This window comes from Pseudorca crassidens, chromosome 7 (assembly GCF_039906515.1).
Source record: "Pseudorca crassidens isolate mPseCra1 chromosome 7, mPseCra1.hap1, whole genome shotgun sequence".
Classification (NCBI taxonomy): Eukaryota; Metazoa; Chordata; class Mammalia; order Artiodactyla; family Delphinidae; genus Pseudorca; species Pseudorca crassidens.
In genome coordinates, this window is record NC_090302.1 from 51,222,818 (window position 1) to 51,246,546 (window position 23,729).

Sequence of the window (23,729 nt, forward strand, 5' to 3'; positions counted from 1 at the left end):
CGTAACTTCTCTGTTTTTCGGTATCCTTATTTGTGAAATATTGTGCGGATTTGTTATTTTAATCATCTATCAGTGTGATGGCGGCATACTATGCTGTGCTAAGGCTACATAGATTAATTTTAAACAGACATGGTTCTGATGCTGTAGAAGTTTTCAGCTTCAAAACAAATTGAATCCTACCCCGCGTCAGGAGAACTAGCCCTTGATGTGCATTAGGGGACAAGGAAAAACTTGAACCCTCTTCATTAAAAATGAATATTTGTCTCTGAATAATTTAAGCTTTTAGAGTATTTATACTTTTTGTGTATTTCTAGTCTTCTATGGATCAGACATCTGAAGAAAATAGCTAGAAAGAAAGACTGCACGAATCTTCACTAGAGGAGTGTTGAAAATTGATTGAGGTCATTGACTGTGTCTCCTTGGCCTAGTGCTGGACTGCTTAGGACCCCAGCGAGTATTTGTTGAATGAGTGAAAGTTGGCGTATTATTCTAGATTCAACCAGAGCAGTGGAACTGGTAGGACATGCATCTTCATGTTTATTAAGGAATTGATTACAGGGAATTGGTTTACCCACTGGTGGTGGCTAAGCAAGGCTGAAGTCCACGGGGCGTTCAGGAAGGCAAGATCACAGCAAGCTGGAACTCCACGGGCATGAGCTGAAGCCTGGAGCCCTGAACTTCCAGAGAGCCTCCACTCTCTGTGAAAAGACATCCAACTGATTGAGTCAGGCCACCCAGGCTAATCTCCCTTTTGATTATCTTAAAGTCAACTGGTTAGAGACTTTAATTACATGGGTAATATCACTTCACACCTAACTTAGCGTTTGATTGTATCAGTAGGTGTGTGTATGCTACAGAATAGCTGCAGTCTCCCTTCTGTCCTCCAGTTCTGGCAAGAGAAAACCCCGGTAGCCAACCACGACTGGAAGAGTACTAGGAAGGGAATTTGGAAGAATGTAGCTCTGCTGAGCCAAGTTGACACATCACAAAGCCATCACAATCAAAGCCTGATTTAGGATAATTTGCAGTCTTAAGTTGTTTTGTTTTTAAAAATGGATTTTTTGTGTTTGTTTTTATTTTGATTATTTAGGGTTTTTTCTTATATTATTTTAACAAATGATAGACATGATATGATAATTCCTTGTATAAGATGACCTTGAAATTACTTTGGATCATACCATTTCAACTAGTCTTCAGTCTCCACTGACTAGGAGGCCACATATAACTCAGTAGCAGAGAAAACAAAAATAGTAAATTTTCACATTTGGCTTTTATGCTCCCAAGAGCCCAAGGGACTGACCTCAGAACATCCCCTTCTGGCCCCATTCCTAAACTTCAGCCCCCAATGAAATGCAAAACCACTGTAAATCTCTTCAATATTTGTTTACCCCTAAATGTGTGTATGTGTTAATTCCTTAATAATAAAACCTACTCTTTTTTTTTTTTTCTTTTTTAAAACCTACTCTTGAGATTGACTTCAGATAGTTTAGAGAACAGAAATCTCTTTTGGTTCCTGGTTATTTGAATATGCAAGAGGAACAACTTGCTTGGAGGCCTAGGTAACAGTAGTTGGCCTCTCCACCCACTTGCCAAGAGCAGGAGCAGTTTACATCTCTTTTGCAATGAACAGTTTCCTCCCTTGTTAGTTTCAGCATAGAAAGCGTAGTGGTGACTCGTTATTACATGCCAGCTTATGTGTAGGGCTAGAATGATACTCAAGAATTCTATCATTATGGCTTATTCTTATCGTCTGTTCAGTCCTGAAGTAGATTCAGACCGTAAGAGTTTATGACTTTATGATCAACTGTGTTTATTGCTTTTGGCACATTGCCGCACAGTTAGTGCTCAGTGATGACACTGTATTCTTTGTCATAGCTCCCCCCTCCAAAGATAGCATTATTTTGTATGTGAGAAGGTGGCAAGCTTCCCCGTCTCACAGTTGACTCAAGGTCTGGGGAAAGAGGCATGAGAGTAGCTTCCTGTATTCATCTTTATCCCTAAGGGCCAACTCAGTGACTTGCATTTAGTAGATGTTCAGCAAGTAATTGAACTTGCTGATGAAGTTCAAAAACGGAGTCAGCTATCCTTTGCCCGCCCCCCTCCACCGGCTCATCGGCAGCCTGTCCTGTAGGTAACAGGTGCCAGTATCAGCCAGGTTTTTCTTATCCCTTGTGGCTTTGAATTTTAGGGACATGATAAGTATAATACTTTGGCTGGACCTAAATTTTTTTCTCTCTGATGATTTCACACAAATGCCATTTCTCTGTGGAAGCTTCTACCTGCTATTGGTTGGCCAAAAAGTTCCTTCGGGTTTTTTTCCATTAAGATGTTACAGAAAAACCCAAAGGAACTTTTTGGCCAACCCAATAGTTATTAGTGCTAGTGTCACATGGTTTCAAATGTGCTTCAATATAATTTTTCAGTATATCTCTTCAATGCCTCTGCTCGAATAATTGATACTCTTCATGATAAATTTACGTTTAGTATCGCTTTAATCAGTTAATTACTTCACTATTATTACTTTGAGAAGCCAATCTCATGAGAAATTCAGGGTGGAACTTGGGCGTGGTGGCAGATTGATTTATTTTACTCTCTTCTAAACACACTTACCACTGCCTTGTGTTTAATTATTTCTGGAAATTCAGATTCCCTGGAAAGCCAGCAAGAGAAAACAGAATTAGGAACCTGCCTAGGTTTGAATTCCAGATGGGCTACTTCCCAGCTATGTAAACATGGGCAAACTATTAAATCTCTAGCCTTCAAAGTCCTCATCTGTAAAATGAGGGTAATAAAAGAGTGTACTTTACAGAGTTCTGGTGAGGATTAAATGAGATACTGTCGAGAGTGACCTAGCGCAACTTCTTGGCACATCGTGCTCAACAGTTTTTAGTTCAAGGGTATAAACTTTACAGTAATAAGGTTGAGTATGCAAACAGTGCAGTCTCTTCATTTCGAGTTGAAGTCATTTCAGTCCCTGCGCCTGAACTCTGTGCCGTGTTGTGATAAGGAGTGGAAAGTCCGCTTTCTCCCTCGGGGTTGGTCTTATGTGAGTCTGCAGTAGATTGTTTTTTGTTCTGTGCGTGGATAATGCCTGTTGTTCCCTCTGGCAGAGGTCAACAATGTCTTTTTGCAAACTGTCCCCACCTGGCTTCTGCATAGCCTGATCTGCAGTTCTCTGAGCCCCTGGTGGTCCCAGCTGCTTCATCTTGAGAGGCCCCTCTAAGGACTGTGGTCCTCTCCTCAGCTGACTTCCAGGTCCCCAGTCAGAACCCAGGGAAAGAAACTTCCTTGTCCTCAGTCACACTTTGTGGGAGCCTTGGGGAAGCAGGGGAGTGTCTGTGCTCTCTCCTACTGAAGAATGTCCTGCTGCCTTCTCTTCTGCCCCTTTTGGTCCTGCTGGCATAGGGCATTATGTAAGCCAGCCACTTCAAGAATCTCAGACAGGGAGGGCATGTTTGCTCACTTCTCAGCTTCGTCCTCACTCTTTCACGTGTCACTCAGGTCTCCACCACCACCAGGGACACAAAGGTGGGAGGAGACAGGGCAAGCCACACTTACCTTCTCTAATCTTCTTGCCTCTTCCATGGCACTTTTTTCCTCTTCTCTAACCTGGAGCCTTACATCTAGCCTGGTGTATGGTTTCAGGGTGATGAAAAACCGGTTTGGTCAGCATTTCCTTTAGATCTGTCCTTGTTTCAGAGCGAGGCAGTACAAGTCAAGAATCTGGGGTGTTTGTTGGAGTGATGACTCCAAATAGTCTCACATAAATGAACACCACAGAGCTGCTGTTATTATTATTATTATTATTATTACTACTACCACTACTACACATGTCAACTTGATCTGAGTGATTCTTTTACTCCCTTAAGGCAGTGGTTTCCTAAGTCTAAGTGGACTTCACAAGCTAGAGAAAAATATTTGTTGAATTGCCAGCTTGCACCTGAGGAAAATTATTTTTTAAATTACCACCTACTTCTATCATTTCTTTTATACCCTCACTATGGAAGGATATAATTGAAGAGACAAAATTTAAAAAGGCAATCCTTTCCAAGCAAGTACATTCAGCCTTATGAAAACGCAGCCAGTTGCCCTTAGTTTGCTTATTTAACTGCAGTCAGTGAAAATTCTTCCCAACCGGCACCAGGCAGTGCAGCAGCGTTTGGAAATCACTGCCTTGGAGTGTCCCAGCCACCCAGCCTGGTTCACTGTGGGCTGTGATTACGAATGAAGTGCCTTCAAGAATCAATGTATAGGATAACTCAGGCCAAAGAAAGCACTGTACCTAAATACTCAGACGGAACGCCTGTCGAGTTTGCCTGAATCTCTAGAAAATTGCCTCCGATTCGCCGCTTCATGTTTATTTGGGTAAACGTGGCCTCAGAGAGCTTTTGCGTGAGAAATTATAAAAATGCAGCAAGGCCTAGTGATCTCATTTTGGATCTTCTCAGGAATCCTCATCAAGATGCAATTAGGGCTTCCCCCGTGGTGCAGTGGTTGAGAGTCCGCCTGCCGATGCAGGGGACACGGGTTCGTGCCCCGGTCCGGAAAGATCCCACATGCCGTGGAGCGGCTGGGCCCGTGAGCCATGGCCGCTGAGCCTGCGCGTCCGGAGCCTGTGCTCCGCAACGGGAGAGGCCACAACAGTGAGAGGCCCGCATACCACACACACACACACACACACACACACACACACACACACACACACACACACACACACACACAAAGATGCAATTAAGCAGAGAAAAATTCTACCTTGGGGTGTGATTTTAATTACTCACTGTGTTCTGACTTGACTTTCCATGCTGTGTTTCTTTTCCTTTGCATATCACCACTTCTGTGTTTGACAGCTTCTCTAAAGACAGCCCCACTTAGTTGTACATGAGGAGCGAAGCACTTACTGGGAGGAGAGGGAGGACAGGGCACACATCTCCTGTCGCCTTAGTGCTTTTACCCTAAACCGTGTGGGAACCTCTTTTTCCTTTCCCTGACCCCAGCCTCAGTTTTATGACCCGGTGGAGCCAGTGGACTTTGAAGGACTTCTGATGACACACCTGAACAGCCTGGATGTGGAGCTTGCCCAAGAGCTGGGAGACTTCTCCGAAGATGACTTGGACGTGGTGTTCACGCCGAAGGAATGTCGAACTTTGCAGCCCTCTTTGCCGGAGGAAGGGTAAATTGCTTTCTTAAAATGTGGATGGGATTATGATGATCATGCCTGTTCTTGGTTAGGGAGAGATGCCCTAATTCTGGACTTCTCTTACAAGTAACATGACTCAGATCTATCAAGATGTGCAGGATGACTACTGTGGCACTGTCACCTACATGTAGATAGATTTTGAACTGGTTTGACCAGAGGCTTTGAAAAGCCATGTGGGGACTAAGCCAGTTAAAGGGCTGCAGTGGAACAAAATCGACTGCTTAAGAAGAGGTGAAGAGTGCAGGCTCTGGACCCAGACTGCCCGGGTCAGCTCAGTGACTGTGGGCAAGTCATGTGACCTCAGGAGGCCTCAGTTTTTTCCATTTGTAAAAATAATAATCATTGAAATGTCTCCGTTCAGGAGCATTTTAATTCTTTCCATATATGAGACTGGATCAAGTCACACAAGTAAGTCCGATCCACATTTCTTGAGCATCTACTATGTGCTGAGAACTGGGATAAGAAGATGAATAAGGCAAAGTTCTTTCTTGTGAAGCAAGTCTTGTCAAGCGGAAAAACAATGGGGAAAGCTCTGTAGTGTGAATATGTGAATAGCTGCTTAGGGTTGAGTTTCTACAGTGGGTTAATCGATGTGTTTACAGGTGTCAGCATTAGTCCTCAGTATCAAATGATGGAATTATATTTAGATGAAACTCCTGTTATTTCCATAGAGTAACAAGCAATGTCTCTTTGGAGATTTAGGATGAACTTTTATTTGCATTCATCTTCAAAACCAAAGATTCACAACCTCCTGAGATTTTCAACCTTCTCCTCTTCCCCAAAAAGTCCTGGAAATGAGATCATGAAACACAGCCCCTGCCCTCATTATTCGGGGATATTCCAGTTCTATTTTGGATTTTATTTCGTCACAGTTTAAGAAGGTTAGATGACAGTGATAGGGTATTATTTGACCCTTTGCTCTTTGTTTAGACAGTTCTCATTCATATAGAAGAGCTGACCATATGCTCTGCTCTAACATTTTGAAGATACTCACTCCCCAGAAAACAAGATCATGGTGATTCTTGGGAAACATTCTTCCCTGTTGTCAGTCCATTTATTCAGATGTGACTTTCATATAGGTAACATCTATTATTGTTACCTTTGGTAGAGAATAATTTAATTTCTTTGTGTAAAATATATGGTTAATTGTCTTCAAATGAGATCAGAATCTTGGAAAATCCTGTTTAAAATACTTAAAATAGGGCTTCCCTGGGCGCACAGTGGTTGAGAGTCCGCCTGCCGATGCAGGGGACACGGGTTCGTGCCCCAGTCTGGGAAGATCCCACATGCCGCGGAGTGGCTGGGCCCGTGAGTCATGGCCCTGAGCCTGTGCGTCCGGAGCCTGTGATCGGCAATGGGAGAGGCCACAACAGTGAGAGGCCCACGTACCGCAAAAAAAAAAAAAAAAAAAAAAAAAAAAACTTACAGTAAGTTTACAGGTAGGAGGATTTTTATTTTTTTTTGAAATTTGATAGAAGAGGTAATTTTTTTCTTAACATCAGGTTTTTTTTGTTTTTTGCGATACGTGGGCCTCTCACTGTTGTGGCCTCTCCCGTTGCGGAGCACAGGCTCCGGATGCACAGGCTCAGCGGCCATGGCTCACGGGCCCAGCCGCTCCGCGACATGTGGGATCCTCCTGGACCGGGGCACGAACCCGTGTCCCCTGCATCAGCAGGCGGACTCTCAACCACTACACCACCAGGGAAGCCCTTAACATCAATTTTTGAGCATAATATTGCCTCGTCACCAGAATTGATAACTAACACGTTATCTGTCTGATGGCTTTCAAATACCCTCTACTGTTTCAATCGTTGCCCAAAAGTCTTGTGTATAATTAAAGCCCAGGAAAGTATCATCATCATCAGAGTACACGACAGCTGACTCCTGTTGAACCCCAGTGCCTATCCGAGAACATGATATTGAGCTGTGATAGTGCAGTGGGTGTAAACCTGCGCTCCCAGGCGAGTGGCCTAGGGTCATTTCCCTGCTCTTCCACTTGCTGAGTGTCTTTGAGAAAGATCTTTTCATCTCATCCCTCTGCAAAATGAAAATAGTAATAGCGTCTGTTCTATGGAGCTGATTGACATTAACTGAATTCATACCTGTAGAGGGATTGCATCAGTGCCTAGTGCAGAATGAATGGCACACAAGTGTGAACTATCACACGTAGGTCTTATTATGTGCCAGACGCTTTTCTAAGCACTTCACACACTGACTTCATCTTCATCACAGCTCTCCAAGGGAGCACTGCACGATTACTCTCCCCACTTACAGTGAGGAAACTGAGGCACAGAAGGGTTGAGTGACTGGCCCAAGGTCTCATAAGGAATGGGGCTGGGATTTGAGTAGTCAGGGCCCAGGGACCACATGTCTGACTTCTACAGTATTCCATCTAAAACTAACAGCCAGTCCACAAGGTGGGTACTGTTCTTACCCTCTTTCTACAAACCAGAAAATTAAAACTTAGAGCACTTAGACCTATTTATCTGTAGTACCAACACGTTTGGGAGAACAGCAAAAAAACCCAAAACAAACAAACAAACGAAAAATAACCTTTGCTACTGCGGGGAAGTAGTGATTTCTAAATTTCCAGACTCCGAAGCACTCTAAGAGCTTCTCTCATGACACACTCTATGCAGTAGACAAGAGCTGCCCGAATTAATAATCACCAACCAAAGCCAGGGCCTGCCAGCTCCTCAAAGTACAACTCCTCTTCTTCATGGCTTTCAAAAAGGAAAACATGCATGTCCTAACAAGGTTACACGTGAGCAAAAAATATGCCCAGATTACCCCAGAAGAGACTGGTATTTATACTTATTCTTCTTGTTTTGTATGTGATTACAGCTAGTTCTACCTGTCTTGTGTCGGAATGCCTTCAGGGATAGATAATAATCTAATACGATTCTGTGTAATAAAGAAAACCCACAAAGCACAAAATGCCAACGTTTGTCTCATCAAAGTAAAAATGTTACTGCCTCAGGAATACTTCAGACACTTGAGAGGATTGGATAACAATGCCCTTGCCATTCTCAGTTGATACGGATTTGAAATCATCCTGCTGTCCTTGGTTATGATAAAGGACTGCTTTGTTGTGTTTACCTGGTAATAACTTCTTTATGTTGTTTTCCACCTCATTAGGGTTGAACTGGACCCTCACGTCAGGGACTGCGTTCAGACCTATATTCGGGAGTGGCTAATTGTGAATCGGAAGTAAGTTCATTTTTTTCCCTCTTTACGTATATACTTACTTTATATCGTTACCTTTTTATAACTTTTTTAAAAAAAATTAATAAACTTTTTTTAGAACAGTGTAGGCTTACAAGAAAATTGATTAGAAAGAAGTACTGAGAGTTCTCATATACTACCTCCCACACACATTTCCCCCTATTATTAATGTACTGGGTTTTTTGGTGTGTGTGAGGTTTTTATGTCCTTGAATGGCCATGAATATTGATTTTGGGGATTCCAAATAAATTTTAGCAAGTAGGCAAATGCAAAATCCATGAATAATGAGCATTGAGTGTATCTTGTATCACTCTCCTGCTCAAACACCTTCTAAGGCTCTCTATTTCCTACTATATCAAATATAAACACCACCTGCTTGCCTTTCAAGGGCTTTAATAATCTGGCCCAACTCTATCTATTAAAACGTATTTCCCTTAACTGCTGGAGCCCCTTCCTTTCTCTGAGCCTGCGTCTCTTCCTCACTGTTGCACCACATGACTGACTCAGTCCTCCCTCCACACTTTTGCTCTTGCTGTCTCCCCTCTGGGCATGCTCTCCCTTCTTTCATCTGTCTACCCAATCCTACCCGTGGATAAAAGATCATATCAAATTTCTTTTTTCTTCGTGCAGCTTTCTCTGACTAATTTATCCTTCCTTGGATGAGTCTTACTTAAGTGTGGAATATTTGGTACAATTGATGAGCCAGTGTTGATCCATTATTATTATTATTTTTTTTTTTTTTTTTTTGCGGTACGTGGGCCTCTCACTGTTGTGGCCTCTCCCGTTGCGGAGCACAGGCTCCGGACGCGCAGGCTCAGCGGCCATGGCTCACGGGCCCAGCTGCTCCGCGGCATATGGGATCTTCCCGGACCGGGGCACGAACCCGTGTCTCCTGCATCAGCAGGCGGACTCTCAACCACTGCGCCACCAGGAAAGCCCAATCCATTATTATTAACTAAAGTCCATAGTTTACAGTAGGGCTTATTTTTTGTGTTTACATTCTGTGGTTTTGACAAATGTAAAATGACGTTTATCTACCACTGGAGTGTCATACCGAATAGTTTCACTGCCCTAAAAATCCCCTCTGTGCCCTCTGGTCCTCCCTCCCTGGCAACCACTTATCTTTTTACTGTCTCCATAGTTTTGCCTTCTTTTTCTGTGTGTTTTTGTGGCTTGATAGCTCATTTCTTTCTTCGCTGAATAATATTCCACTGCATGGATTTACTATAGTTTGTTCATCCATTCACCTACTGAAGGAGAAAGTTACATTTTAAACACAAAGAATAGAGCCCTTTTATTTCTATTCTGATGAATTCCTGGGGGGTGGGGGTGGGGATTAATGAATGGAAATTTGGCCTCAGATTCAAAGGGCACATTTAAATTTATGACCAAGAAATAAATTACTTGCTTGCCTTCTAGTCAAAAAGGCCCTTCTCTCCTGGGTTAATTAAATGTTCTATAACATTGTCCTGAGCTTTTTGTCTCCATGCCAATGACCTGGAGAGTACCCTCTAATGAGAAGCATCTACCCACACTGGAATTCGCAACCTGTATGTGTGTACGTGTTGGGGAGCTGTCTGGGGAGAGTCTGCAATCAGGGGCACACCCCACTAGAGAAACATCAGAGAACCTGTGACAACACACAAGTAGTTTGAAATTCTGATATCCTCACCTCTCCTATACTCCAGTAAGAATTACCGTTCTGTGGGATAAATGATGGAAGACTTTGGAGGTTGGGTTTTATCCAGCTCCTGGAAGGGTACCATTGAATTTGTGGTGATGTGTTTTGGAGTAATGTCAGTATGCATACTATTTTCAGTAACTGAGAAAGAGAAAGCTTCACTTGTATAAAGTAATTAAGAGAAAGTTAGACGCTAATCCATCATCTGTTCTAACTTGAATAGAAAACCAAGTTTGCCGGGCAGTCAAATAAGATTATACTTTGCTGGTAATAAATAGAAGATTTCAGAACAAGTTGTTCTCATGCTTTTAAATGTTATAATTAGAGGTACTTTCTGGATATGAAGGCTTGAAAGAAATCTGAGACGGGGCAATAAATAGAAAGGTCCATTTTACTACACTTGGTTTTTATTTTCTATTCGGGACACTGCACTTTTTCATTCTTCATGGCAATTTCCATTGGAATTTTTTTTCTCTATCTTGAACAAACTTAAAGGACTCTTTTTAGAATACTCATTGTAAAAATTTTGGAGATCATAGCGAACCAAAAAGAGAAAACAAAAATCACTCCATTTCACTATAGACACATAACCACCATTAACATTTGATGTGTTGCCTTTGAATCATATTTCTTTGTATATATTTGCATAAAAATTAAGTCCGATTTTGATACTGTTTGGCAGCATGCTTTTTCAGTCTTCACACTAAGTGGTAACTATCTCTTTGCTATTAAATATTATTCCTCAAGACAATTTTTAATGGTTGTATAATGTATTTATACAAAAATTTATTTAAACAATTTTAATGCTTAGATGATCCCCTGTTTTTCAGTGTTATACCCAGTATAGCAACATTCTTGTGTATAGTTATGTTTTTTTTCCGTTTGGAATAAATTCCTACAAGAGGAGTTTCTGTGTGTTTAAGTGTATGCACAAATTTAAGGATTTGGGAATAACATATCAGAAAGATTATTAGCAAGATATGCGTGAATCCTCAAGAATATTGGATGTTATCTTTTAATAAATTTCCAATTTTATTTGTAAAATGGCTGTCTTTTATTTGCATTTTCTTTGTTTCAATTTGGTATCTTTTTTTCCATAAATTTATCGTCCATTTGTAAGTTTTCCTTGGTGCTCTGCTTATTCATTAAATTTGTGCATCTCTATTACTGTAGTTGTCTGGTCTTGTTTATCTTTAGGGCTGCTTTCATTCGGTAAGGATATTAACCCTTTGTATGTCATATAATACAAATTCCTTACCCAGGATACTCTTTGTCTTTTAAATTTGTTTATAGTTTTTTAACATTCAAAATTATTTATTAGTAAAATCTATATTGACAGTTTTCCTTATGATTTATAGTTTTGCTGTCATGCTTAAAATTTAATCCATAAACCTAGTATTATTTACTAGGAATTTAGGATTAAAATGTTAAACTAGACCATTAGCCACTTTGATTATTGCTTCCGTTCCCTCATGTGTCTCCATTTGTTTTTATCTCTTCTGTAGGAACAGTGGTTTTTCATATATTTATTCTGTGCAAGTTTTGTATCTTTTTATTTTCACAAAACAAAGCAATGTCTGTTTTAACTTTATGTTTGGCAACATACTGAGGATGGGGATTGTCATTGGCCCCGTTATCTGCGCACTTGGGTAACGGACCAGCTTGTTTCCCAGAAATTAGCTAATGGACAGGTAGATGTGTGCAACGTCGAAACTCGTTTTCAGTTTCTGGCAAGCTTTGACTAGTGTTCAACTGAGGAAGCACCTTTTCCAACCCCACTGTTTGACCTTTTGGTACTCTAAATCTGATACTCTAACATAAAGGCTATAATTCCTATTGAACAGTCCTCCCAGGATCATTCTGCCCTCACGTGCATCCGTAGTATTTTATTTGTGGGGAGAATCCAATACACTCTTCCAGGTGCCCTTCATCTCCCAACCCTACATACATATTCAGCTAGTTGTTTTCTATGAGTTGTTTCTATATGGTTGCAGAGTGATGGTAGAAAGAGAAAGGCAAGGAAGGTAGTGGTTCTGGTGGTAGTTCATTTCAGTAAAACCAGGTGGAACCTGTGAATGGCTTCATAGATAAGCCACTACAAGAAGGAGAATTTAGATTCCTGACTATTATAGACATTGACTGTTCGGGGACTGACAGGAAGGAAAGTACATAGTGCTTTCCTCTGCATTGCCCTTTGGGGAGGCAAAGTATGGTACATCCTTCTCTTTCCAGCTGCATCTGATCCACAGAGATTCTGTCTAGACTTCGGCATTAAGTTATCTGTTTTGGTGAGTTTCCATTTTTTCTGTGTCTTCATAGGCCGGGAAGTTGGAGAAAGTCACAATAGTGGTTGCTGACCAGTTGTTAATTAGCAATTAATGAGCTCTCCTTTGAATTTGTTATTTTATGTGCTAAATAATGTAAGCTTGTTTTTTGTTTTTTTGTTTTTTTTGCGGTACGCGGGCCTCTCACTGTTGTGGCCTCTCCCGTTGTGGAGCACAGGCTCCGGTCGCGCAGGCTCAGCGGTCATGGCTCACGGGCCTAGCCGCTCCACGGCATGTGGGATCTTCCCCGACCAGGGCACGAACCCGCGTCCCCTGCATCGGCAGGCGGACTCTCAAGCACTGCGCCACCAGGCAAGCCCTGAAGTTGGTTTTTGTTCTGTGCGGAAGACACCAGACTCATTGAGGTGGCTAAAGTCAGGGCTGCGCCCTTCTGTGTACTTGGCCAGAGGCAGCCCTGTTGAGGGAAGGAGTGAGGAACAAATATGTGTTTTGCATCAGCTGCGGGTCTGGCCTGCCCTAGGCACTGGGGATGCAGCTGTGAACAAGACAGAGGCAGCGCCCTTTACAGAGCTCAGGATCTAGGAGGGCAGAAAGCACTAGATAAGAGTTGGAAGGGGAGCACCCCACAGCGCTGTAGACGTCTTTAATGAGATGGTTTAACTTGGTTGGAGGCATCAGGGAGGGTGTGCCCAGGGAATAATAATGAGAATAAACAGCCTTTATTGTGAAAAAATGTGTATATGTATTCTTTTTCATATTCTTTTCCATTATGGTTTATTATAGGATATTGAGTATAGTTAGCTGTGCAATACAGTAGGACCTCGTTGTTTATCTATTTTGTATATAGTAGTTTGTATCTGCTAATCCCAAACTTCTAATTTATCCCTACCCCCCTCTTCCCCTTTGGTAACAATAAGTTTGTTTTCTATGTCTGTGAGTCTGTTTCTTCTGTAAATAAGTTCATTTGTGTCACATTTTAGATTCCACATGTAGGTAATGTCATATGATATTTGTCTTTCTCTGTCTGACTTCACTTAGTGTGATAATCCTCTGGGTCCATCCATGTTGCTGCAAATGGCATTCTATTCTTTTTTTTTTGGCTGTGTTGGGTCTTCGTTGCTGCACGTGGGCTTTCTCTAGTTGCGTTGAGCAGGGGCTACTCTTCGTTGCAATGTGGGGGCTTCTCATTGTGGTGGCTTCTCTTGTTGTGGAGCATGGGCTCTAAGCACACAGGCTTCAGTAGTTGTGGCGTGCATGCTCAGTAGTTGCGGCTTGTGGGCTCTAGAGCGCAGGCTCAGTAGTTGTGGCACACGGGCTTAGTCGCTCTGCGGCATGTGGGATCTTCCCGGGCAAGGGATCAAACCAGTGTCCCCTGCATTGGCAGGCGGATTCTTAACCACTCCGCCACCAGGGAATTCCCTTCATTCTTTTTTATGGCTGAATAATACTCCACTGTGTGTGTGTGTGTGTGTGTGTGTGTGTGTGTATACCACATCTTCTTTATCCATTCATCTGTAGACGGAAGTTTAGGTTACTTCCATGTCTTGTCTATTGTAAATAGTGCTGTAATGAACATACAGGTGCATGTATCTTTTCGAGTTATGGTTTTGTCCAGATATATGCCCAGGAATGGGATTGCTGGATTGTATGGTAGTTCTTTTTTTAGTTTTTTAAGGAACCTCCATACTGTTTTTCATAGCGGCTGCAGTAATTTATATTTCCACCAACAGTATAGGAGGGTTTGGGGGGAACTTTTCGAACAATTCCTCAGAAGAAATAACTATTTAAAATATTTACGAAAATGATTTTGGTTCCAATTGCTCTAAGTGTGCAAATCATAGTGGTAAAAAAAAAAAAAGTAGATCCACGTGTGACCAAGCTTCATTTTATCTTATAATATTTATTTTCTACTTTCTAACAGAGATCTTTGAGAGAGAGCCTCACATGGGCATTCATAAACTTGCTAGCTTCTTCAAAGTTATTCTCACCAATATTCGTTAAGCAACATGTATGTGTATGCCAAATGGGTAAGCTTTTCTAGTGTATAAAATCCTTAGGGGGCTTTCCCTAAGGATTCAAATAAAAAGCTTCATGTGATCTAATGTCCTGGCAAGAAAACCCACCCAACTCAAAGTAATGGAAAATATAGGCAAACATTAAGTTGCTTCCTAAGATTACACTACCCTAAATGACAACACACTGAATTAGTGAGTGTTTTTCCTGAGAAATCCAATTTTAAGGGGAAAAGTTCCCAAAGGAATTAACTAACGTTAATTTGTTCTAAGATGGAAAGAAAACAGTGAATTAAAACTCAAAATTCACACTTGCCCTTTGCCTTTCTTAGGATGTGTACACTCCAGAGGATGTTGATGTCACAGGTTCAGTGTCACATACTTCTTCATAAGGAAACCGGTGTGGGCCACAGGAATAAAAATCCAGAAACAACCTAGCTTAAGACCTTATGTGTGGTAGCCTTGGAGACCAGAACTATTTCTGGTCTTTAGCTTTCTTCCTTGTGTCATCAAATGCACTTATTTCCAAGAGTGTTTACTTACAAGTGAATCCCCACCCCCCTTGCCAGTTACAGCCATGTGCCTGCTTCCATTTTCCTCAAGTCACTTCTCTCTACGCCTCTTTCTCCATTGGGTATGGCATAGACATGAGCTGAATTCTAGGACATTTCCCCCAGCTTTAAGATTTTAAGATAAAGAGTTCATACACCATATCTGAAAACTTTTATATCAGATTTTCTCCTCAAAAGAAACTTAAATCTGGGAGAAATGAAACTTATTTGGTTATTGTTCTTTTGCTATTTCATGCAAACGGATGCTTTCTTTTTTGTCCTCCGTTTTGTTAGAATGTTTTCTGAAGTCATTTACCCAGACCGCCCAAAGCCACTAACAAATGGGCATTTTTAAAAAAAATGAGTTACAGAATACTGTTAAAAGTTCATCTCACAACATGTATACTCTAACCGTATATCTGTGTCACCCTCAGGATCTGGGGGATGGAAAGCATTAAGACTAAATGTATTCCATGGCTGTGGATTTGAAACCAGAGCAAACTGTGTTCCCCTTCCTCATTCTAGATTTAGCATCTACTTCCCCATTTTGAAATCTCAGAAAGTTGCAAAGCTACCTTGTGACAGCAAGGGTAAAGCTGGCTGGAGAGGAGAGGCCAAGGGTTGGCAAGCATGTAAAGATGACTCATTTCAGCAGTGCCAGCCACAGAAGTCAGAAACCGCCATGGGGTGGGTAGTGAGACTGCTGGCTGAGTGCCATCAGCTACCAGAGTCCCAGCCTCCCTACCCGACCCGCACATCTGAGCCAAATAAAGCCATGCTCCTGTGGAGCCTATTTGCAGACAAGAGAGAGATGGGCAAGTAGCCAAATGGTAGAAAGACTGTTTCTCATGAAATAAACACAACCTATTGCTTCTCCAGAGAACTGTGTTCCTTTTCTTCAAACACTACCGTTACCCATTTGGGGACAGTCCAAAGACAAACATATCTTGAGAGCGTTCTCTTTAGAGGCAGTGTCATGGAGTAGATAGAGTCTAGACTTGGGTCCAGATGCTGGCTCCTTATGTAATGTCTATGAGACCCTGGGCAAGTGACTTCATCTCTCCGAACCAGCGTTTCCTCAAGTGTGAAATGGGGGGAAATGTTGCTCATTTTGAAAGCTTATTGCGAAGACTGGAAAATAATACATGTTCCTCTTCTTCTTTTTCCTCTTCCCCTTCCTATACCCTTTTCTCTTTCTTTCCTCTCTCTTCTTGTACAATTTGGTGTGGAAGCCATCAGAACAAGTTGGCCATCCGTGACTCAGGGTGGGGAGTAGCTGAAGAGGGCCAGAATGAGGAGTGGAAGGCCAAACACGCTGAGGAGGACACACGTTTAGAAGGGCCGCCTGGCATGGAGAAGCAGAACCTACATGGTTGAGGGGGGTATCTGAGCCTGGGGCAGCCTGGCATGTGATAACAGAGCAGACATTCTGAGTAGAATGAGGGGGTGTTACATGGGGGAGAAGCCTACCACGAGGTGTCAGAGCCCAGGCAAGGGACAAGGATGTCCTTGTGGGATGGGAGGGTGGCCTGGCACTAAGTGTCAGTGCAGACTGAAGAAGACGTCGTGCCAGAGGGCAAGCCTGGTGCAGGGTGTCAGAGTCAGAATATAAGGAGGGCAACGTGTGTGGGCATGGAGGGGTGCTGTTAGCAAGGGTTACATTAAGGGGATTAATCAAGTAAGTAAGTATATTAAGGACAGTAGGTGTTAGATTTTTCACTATCTGAGAAGGAAGTTAATATGGAAAGGAAGAACACTAGAATGGATACTGTGATGTCAGATTGGGATTGCAAGGATCAACATGAACTCCTGGCTTTCAAAACACACACACACACACACACACACACACACACACACACACACACACACACACACACCCTACCTAACTCTGTTCACTGAGAAGACATAGGAGGAGCAACACCTTTATAGCAATGAGCACACCCAACACCTACATCTTGACTTCTAAGAACCATTTTCCACTAAAAAGAATCAGAACTTCTTGGAGAAATGACTGATTCCAGGGTTGAGGAAAGGAAAGTATAAGATCAGCCTGAATATCTTGTGGCAGAAAGCAGGATGTGATCAGTGACTGCTGGGGACATGTAAAAAGTCGTAAGAGCCAGCTGAAGGGATTCACACTGGTCAAATTGAGGATAATTATAGCGCCAAAATAAATAATAGCAATGGATTAAGATATGTTGAATAAAATAGGAAACTGTGAATCCATATTGATACAAATCAAACTGAAAGCTTGATGAGGAATGGGGCATTTACAACAATCAAACCCAAATGGAGGGACTTCCTAAATAATAACTGGCCTATAATCTTAAGGTCATGAAAGTCAAGGGAACACTGAGGAACTGTTCCAGAGTGAATAAGAGTAAAGAAATGTGACATATAAATGCAATGCATGACTTTGGACTAGATCCTTTTGCTCTAAAAGGCATTTGGGGGACATTTGGTGAAGGCTGAAAGGGGTCAGAGGTTTAGATGGTAATAATGTATCAGTGTTAATTTCCTGAATGTGATGGTTGAATACTAATTACCATGGAGAATGTCCTTGTTTGTAGAAGTTACACACTGAAGTATTCAGGGATAATGGAGAATTAGGTCAGCAACTTACTCTCAAATAGTTTGAAAGGGGGAACGGTCTTTGTACTATATTTGCAAGTTTTCTGTAAATTTGAGATTGTTTCAAAATAAAAGGGAAATAATATATGTTAGGCGCCTGGCATTGTAATAAAGACTGTTAGTGGGTCCCCTTTACTGTCCCATGCGTTTATCTTGCAGCTGCCATGAGTGTAGGAGCTATTGTGCCCAGAGACATTTGAGCAATTTGCTCTACCTCCCAGCCCCTTAACCTCCCACTTTGGATTGGTGGTGGTGACCAGAGCCTGACCGGCACAATAGCACTGGTGCAAGGGGTACCATAGTCCCACCTCTTGTCTCAGAGTGGGACAGTGGGACAACTTTGCAATGTGATCCTTCCAGAGCACCCTGTGTATCAGGCCAAGAATTTATCTGAGCTCTCATCCTTAGTTGACTCCTTCTGCTTCCCTATCTCTCTTACAGGCTTTTCTTCAAGAACACACAATCAAAAATCACATGCACCTGAGTCCCTGCCTCAGGCTCAGCTTCTAGGGAATCTCAACTAAGACAATCACATAGACAATCACTAAGACAATTACCAGTCCAAGAAATGATAGCTATATTGTCATCAATGATAATACCATTAGATGCAATACCAGTGCATGTATTATAGATCTAGATACCCTTATTTTGCGGATATGTTGAATTTAAAATCTCCTAACATCCCTGTTTCTGCTAAACTATATAATAATTTCTATATGAGAAATTTACTTTCTACCAAAACCAAAAGTAGAACTCTGAAAAGTGCTCACTTTAGGATTTTCCACTAGTAGAATTCTCCCCCCAAACAATTAAACACGTGAATGATGCTGTGGTCCCGGTTAAACTTGCTGCATTTCACCCCTTCCAGGAAGTCTTGGTGGATATCCTTTCCCAGATGTTCTGCTAAAACTATGGTTTAGATTGGATTTGGGGATTCCAGTTTTCTAATATCTTAGTAGCAATGGTTCTCAATGAGGGTAATTAATGCTTCTGTTTCTAATTGTCTCAATGACTGGCGTGGGCTACCGCATTTCACACCCTGCAATGCATGGGGCATCACATACAATGAAGGATCATCCGCAATTCAACATCCAACACAACTATCAAATGTCCTGCTGGACATTCAGGGTGGTGAAACACCAGTCTGTAAATATCTGAGCCAAGCCTCTATGCCATCTTACAAATATTTTTGCACTGAATTTTTCAGGAAAACAACTATCATGTAAATATAGGGGAAGTTAAACTTTGTGCTGATTAGAGCTCTACAAGAGTTTTCCCCCATTTTGGAAAATCACATTACTGACAGCAGTGCTGCTTTGTGGTGTTTGAGTCACCCATACAACACATCTATTGCAGTCTGCTTTTGTAGGTGTTATATTTACAACGATTCTTCCTACAGGTGCAAACAGCTGGGACATCTTCCTACAGGTGCAAACAGCTGGGACATCGTTATGTCCTCTGGTGTAGTTGTGTCCAAGCATTTGCATATTTACATACCTGCTATTTTAGGTGTTATGTTTCTTTTATTTCTCATTTGTATAACAGCTGGGACATTTTATTGACTTCTAAAAATGAGAAAGTTGATGGGTTATAAAGGTGGCATTATAAAACATTTGTTACAGAGAAAGACAGTGTTGGATCTGACAGATTTGAGAACACTTATGTGAGAGGAAAATGATATAGATATTTGCTTGTTAGAGTTGCATTCGTTCTCCCATTCAACAAATGTTTAGAAAATATCTCCTGAGAATAAGGTACCAAAGAAGATGCAAAGAGGAATACACAGGAATCCTATCGCTAAAGGAGGCCCTGTCCTCAGCAAAGTCATAGTCTAGTGAGAGAGAGCACATATTTAGCAGGGGAGATAAAAATTTAGACAAGTAATTAGACTGTAACATAGAATATTATAAAAGCTTCTAAGAGAAATACAAACAACATGCTTTGAAAATTCAGAGAAGGGGGCAGTTACTTCTGGCCAGGTTAGAGAAGGCTTGGTGCAAGTGCTGGCCTTTGAATTGGGCTTCCGTGGGAGTGGATTTATGGGGATGGGGAGTCTGCATGTAAGAAGTCAAGAGTGGCACAGTGATTTCCACAGCTGGATTGCTCTTTGTCACTGCATAGGCTGATGAGGCTGGCTTGCTTTCCATACTTTCAGAAAGCAAATAGCTAAGCACCTTGACAGCCAGAGCAACAAATGCATGTCATAATAAGCAATTATTGATCAGGGAGACATTTTTATGGTGTTTTGGGAGTAACTGAATTATATGCACTGATGTGTTTGAATTTTAATTGTTTACCAGTTCACTGGGAGTAAAATATGGAGTAATAAAACAGATGATACCCCATTCCTTGATATCCCAGCTCTCCTTGAGCATGACCTTCCTTCAGAATTACCTTAATCACCCAGGATGAAAGACAAAGTCTAAGGGCTTTTATGTGCTGCTCAAAACACTCGTGAAATGTTTCACTGTCACTATGGGTAATACACCAAGAATAAATAGCATGTCAACAAGTTTAATTACTTCAGAGTTTTACTCTCCACCAAGACACCAAACACATTCTTAAGTTATTCTCTCTTTAGTTCATTAAAGAAAATTACAGAGAAAATAATGCTTATAGTATTTACCATCACCCAAAGGATGCCAGGAAACAGCAATACATACAAAATTGTCAAAATATGTGGAAATAAGATGAGATAAACAAGCAGCCGTGGCACCGTTCTATTCATTAGATTAACGGTCATTTGCAAAAGGCATGAAGGGGAAAGTGCTATGATTTTTAGAGCAAGGACACAAAACTTCGTGCTATAGACATGAAAAAGATAAAATGAAATTCATTCAAGGCATCTTCCAGTCTAAGTAACAGAGGCAAACAGTTCAAGTCGGAAAATACAGTTCTCCCAAAAGGAGAACAGTACTTTGTGCTTCTGTGTAGTTTTAATCTTTCCCTACTAAGTTAAAATCTAAAACTTTCCTCTATCCTGCATGAGCGGCACTATTTGTCTGATTTCAAAGTCTCAATTATAGGATCTGAGTGGCACATGTCCTATAGAATTATGAGAGTGGGAGGGAACACAAGTGGCCATTACTCTACTCCTCTGCCCCCTAAGTGGGATTCAAAGCCATTATCACACATAGCAAGGACATAAAAGACTATTCCTAGGTATTATAGAGAAATGTAATATCAGCAAGGAGATAATTGAGGAATAAAAGAGCTAACTAAATCAGTGTTTGACTGTATGGTTATGGATGACAAAGACATGTCCATAGACCAAGGGGGGGAAGCAGAGGTGGGGGGGATGGTGGTGGTGGTGGGATGAATTGGGAGGTTGGGATTGACATATATACTCTGATATGTATAAAATAGATAACTAATAAGAACCTGCTGTATAAAAAAGAAAAAAGACATCCATAGAAAGCAAAGCGGCTTCATTAAGCATGGTCCTCCAGAGGAAAGTAGTTTTTTCCCCTGTGACGCATTAAAATATATGACATAGAGTTTGGGGTTCATTCCTCTGACATACTAAGATAAGTGCATTTTCTGAAGTCCTCAGAAAATCTTATTTCACTTGAAAGGAATATTTTGCATAGGTTGAATTGGAACTAGAATAGCCCTAAAGTATAATTCTTATGATTTTTCAAATCTTATCTTTATTCCATGAATACATACGTTTTAGTGCCTAAGATGTGAAATCTATCCTGGACCATTGCATTAAAAGAAATCTTCAACAATACTGAGTTGTACCTTTTTTTATTTTTCCTTTGCTTATAATATCTTATTCATTGGTCTGATTTGGATTATTTGTCCACTGACAGGGACAGTTGGCATATAATTGAGCCATATTCTCTAATACTGTTTAATAAACATCATTAAGTAGTGGCAGATATTTACTGAATTATGGCCATAAGCCAAGAAATCTTCTAAGTCTTTTACATATGAGAATTTATTTGTTGCATGCAGTAGAACTGATGACCTAGGTATTATTCTAATTCTTATTATCTTGATAAGGAAATTGAGGCACAAAGAAGTAGACTCATTTGCCTTAAGTCACACAGCTTGTAAGCTGTGGAGCCAGGACTTAAATCCATTCACTCCTGCTTCAGTGAGACCACCATCCTATAATAAACCGCAGCGAAGTATTAGCCCTTATGTTGAACGACTATTAAATGTACATACTATCCTAATTAATGCCAGGCATAATCCGAAACTGTCCATTGATTTGGAGGTAATTATAATTCATTCTTTTTAGACTGAAGTTCTGTGAGTTTTGACAAATGCATCCAGTTGTGTAACCACTATTACAATCAAGATACAGAATGGTTCCACGCCCCACCCACCCCCCAAATTCCCCCAGGCCTCTTTGCGGTCAACTCCTTTCTCTACCCCCAGACCCTGGCAAGCCACTGATCTCTTTTCTGTCTCTATAGCTTTTCCTTTTCCAGAATGTCATATCAATGGAATCATGCAGTTATCTTTTTATTTTTTTCCTGGCCTCTTTTACTTAGTATTGAATACTTGCTCTGTGCCACTGTGCATAACCCAGCACTTCGCCCCTCCCAAAGAGTTATAAACTGTATTTGGATCATTGCTAGTAGCTCTCCTACATTTCCGGCTTTACTTGTCTTCCATCTGATCTGCCTAATAAATCCTAACCTCATTTCACGTCCCTTTACCAGCTTGCTCAGTGGTTTCCTAATAGTGTGGGAAATCAAACAAAACAGGTGCATGTTTGTGTGGTTGAGTCTGCAGCATGTTATCCAGGAGGCCTTTGAGTCATAAAAATGGGGAATACACATGTTGGTTTCTATAGTTATTATTTGACAGCGTATATCTGTTGCCCTTTTTGTGATGGTCTCACTTCTTTCTCCAGTGACAGTGCTAGACATCATATTAAACCCTTTCCATGGCAACACATTTCTTAAAATTGAAGTATAGTTGATTTACAATAGTGTGTTAGAAGTGCATAGCAAAGTGATTCAGTTATATATGTATATGTGTATATATATATATATTTTCAGAATATTTTCCATTATAGGTTATTATAAGATATTAAGTATAGTTCCCTGTGCTATACAGTAAATCCTTGTTGCTTATTTGTTTTATTTTATTTTTTTTGAATTTTTGAATTTTTGATTTATTTTTTATACAGCAGGTTCTTATTAGTTATCTATTTTATACATATTAGTGTATATATGTCAATCCCAATGACTATACTACCCAAAGCAATCTGCAGATTCAATGCAATCCCTATCAAATTACCAGTGGCAATTTTTACAGAACTAGAACAAAAAATCTTAAAATTTGTATGGAGACACAAAAGACCCCGAATAGCTAAAGCAGCCTTGAGGGAAAAAAATGGAGCTGGAGGAATCAGACTCCCTGACTCCAGACTATACCGCAAAGCTACAGTAATCAAGACAATATGGTACTGGCACAAAAACAGAAATATAGATCAATGGAACAGGATAGAAAGCCCGGAGATAAACCCACGCACCTATGGTCAACTAATCTATGACAAAGGAGGCAAGGATATACAATGGAGAAAAAAGTCTCTTCAATAAGTGGTGCCGGGAAAACTGGACAGCTACATGTAAAAGAATGAAATTATCCCTAACACCATACACAAAAATAAGCTTATCTATTTTATGTGTAGTAGTTTGTATCTGTTAATCCCATACTCCTAATTCATGACCCCCCCCTTTCCGCTTTGGTAACCGTAACTTTGTTTTCTATGTCTGTGAGTCTGTTTCTGTTTTGTATAGATTCATTTGAATTATTTTTTAGAGTCTACATATAAGTGATATATAATATTTGCAACATTTTTTAAACACAAGTTTAATGGAGTGGGGACTGAGAATAGCAGCAAAGACTTTCGGTACATAAATCATTTATTTCTATTTTTTCTTAGCCATGTCCTGCCTTTTTTATTCATTACTAAGAACATTGATTTGGAGATTAAATGTTTTCCTCTATTTTTATCTTCAAACGACCTTTATTCGCTGCGTCTGCCCTTCGCTAGATTTATTCCAGCCTCTTACACTAGGGTCATAGTTTAGCTTCAGCTTGGGGCCAAATGCCCCACAGCTGAAATGGCCGCACCGCTGAAGTGGCATTTTCCCAGGCCACTCCTGCCTTTAATAATGAGCC

General features: G+C 41.0%; 1 protein-coding gene across 1 annotated transcript in view; it reads left to right on the forward strand.

Annotated features, from left to right (window-relative positions):
* Nucleotides 1-23,729, forward strand: part of DOCK8 (dedicator of cytokinesis 8) — a 221,854-nt gene that overhangs the window by 59,854 nt on the left and 138,271 nt on the right. The window contains exons 3-4 of the mRNA XM_067744237.1: nt 4,995-5,170; nt 8,336-8,407. Coding sequence (XP_067600338.1) covers nt 4,995-5,170; nt 8,336-8,407 — 248 coding nt within the window. The remainder of the gene's footprint in view (nt 1-4,994; nt 5,171-8,335; nt 8,408-23,729) is intronic.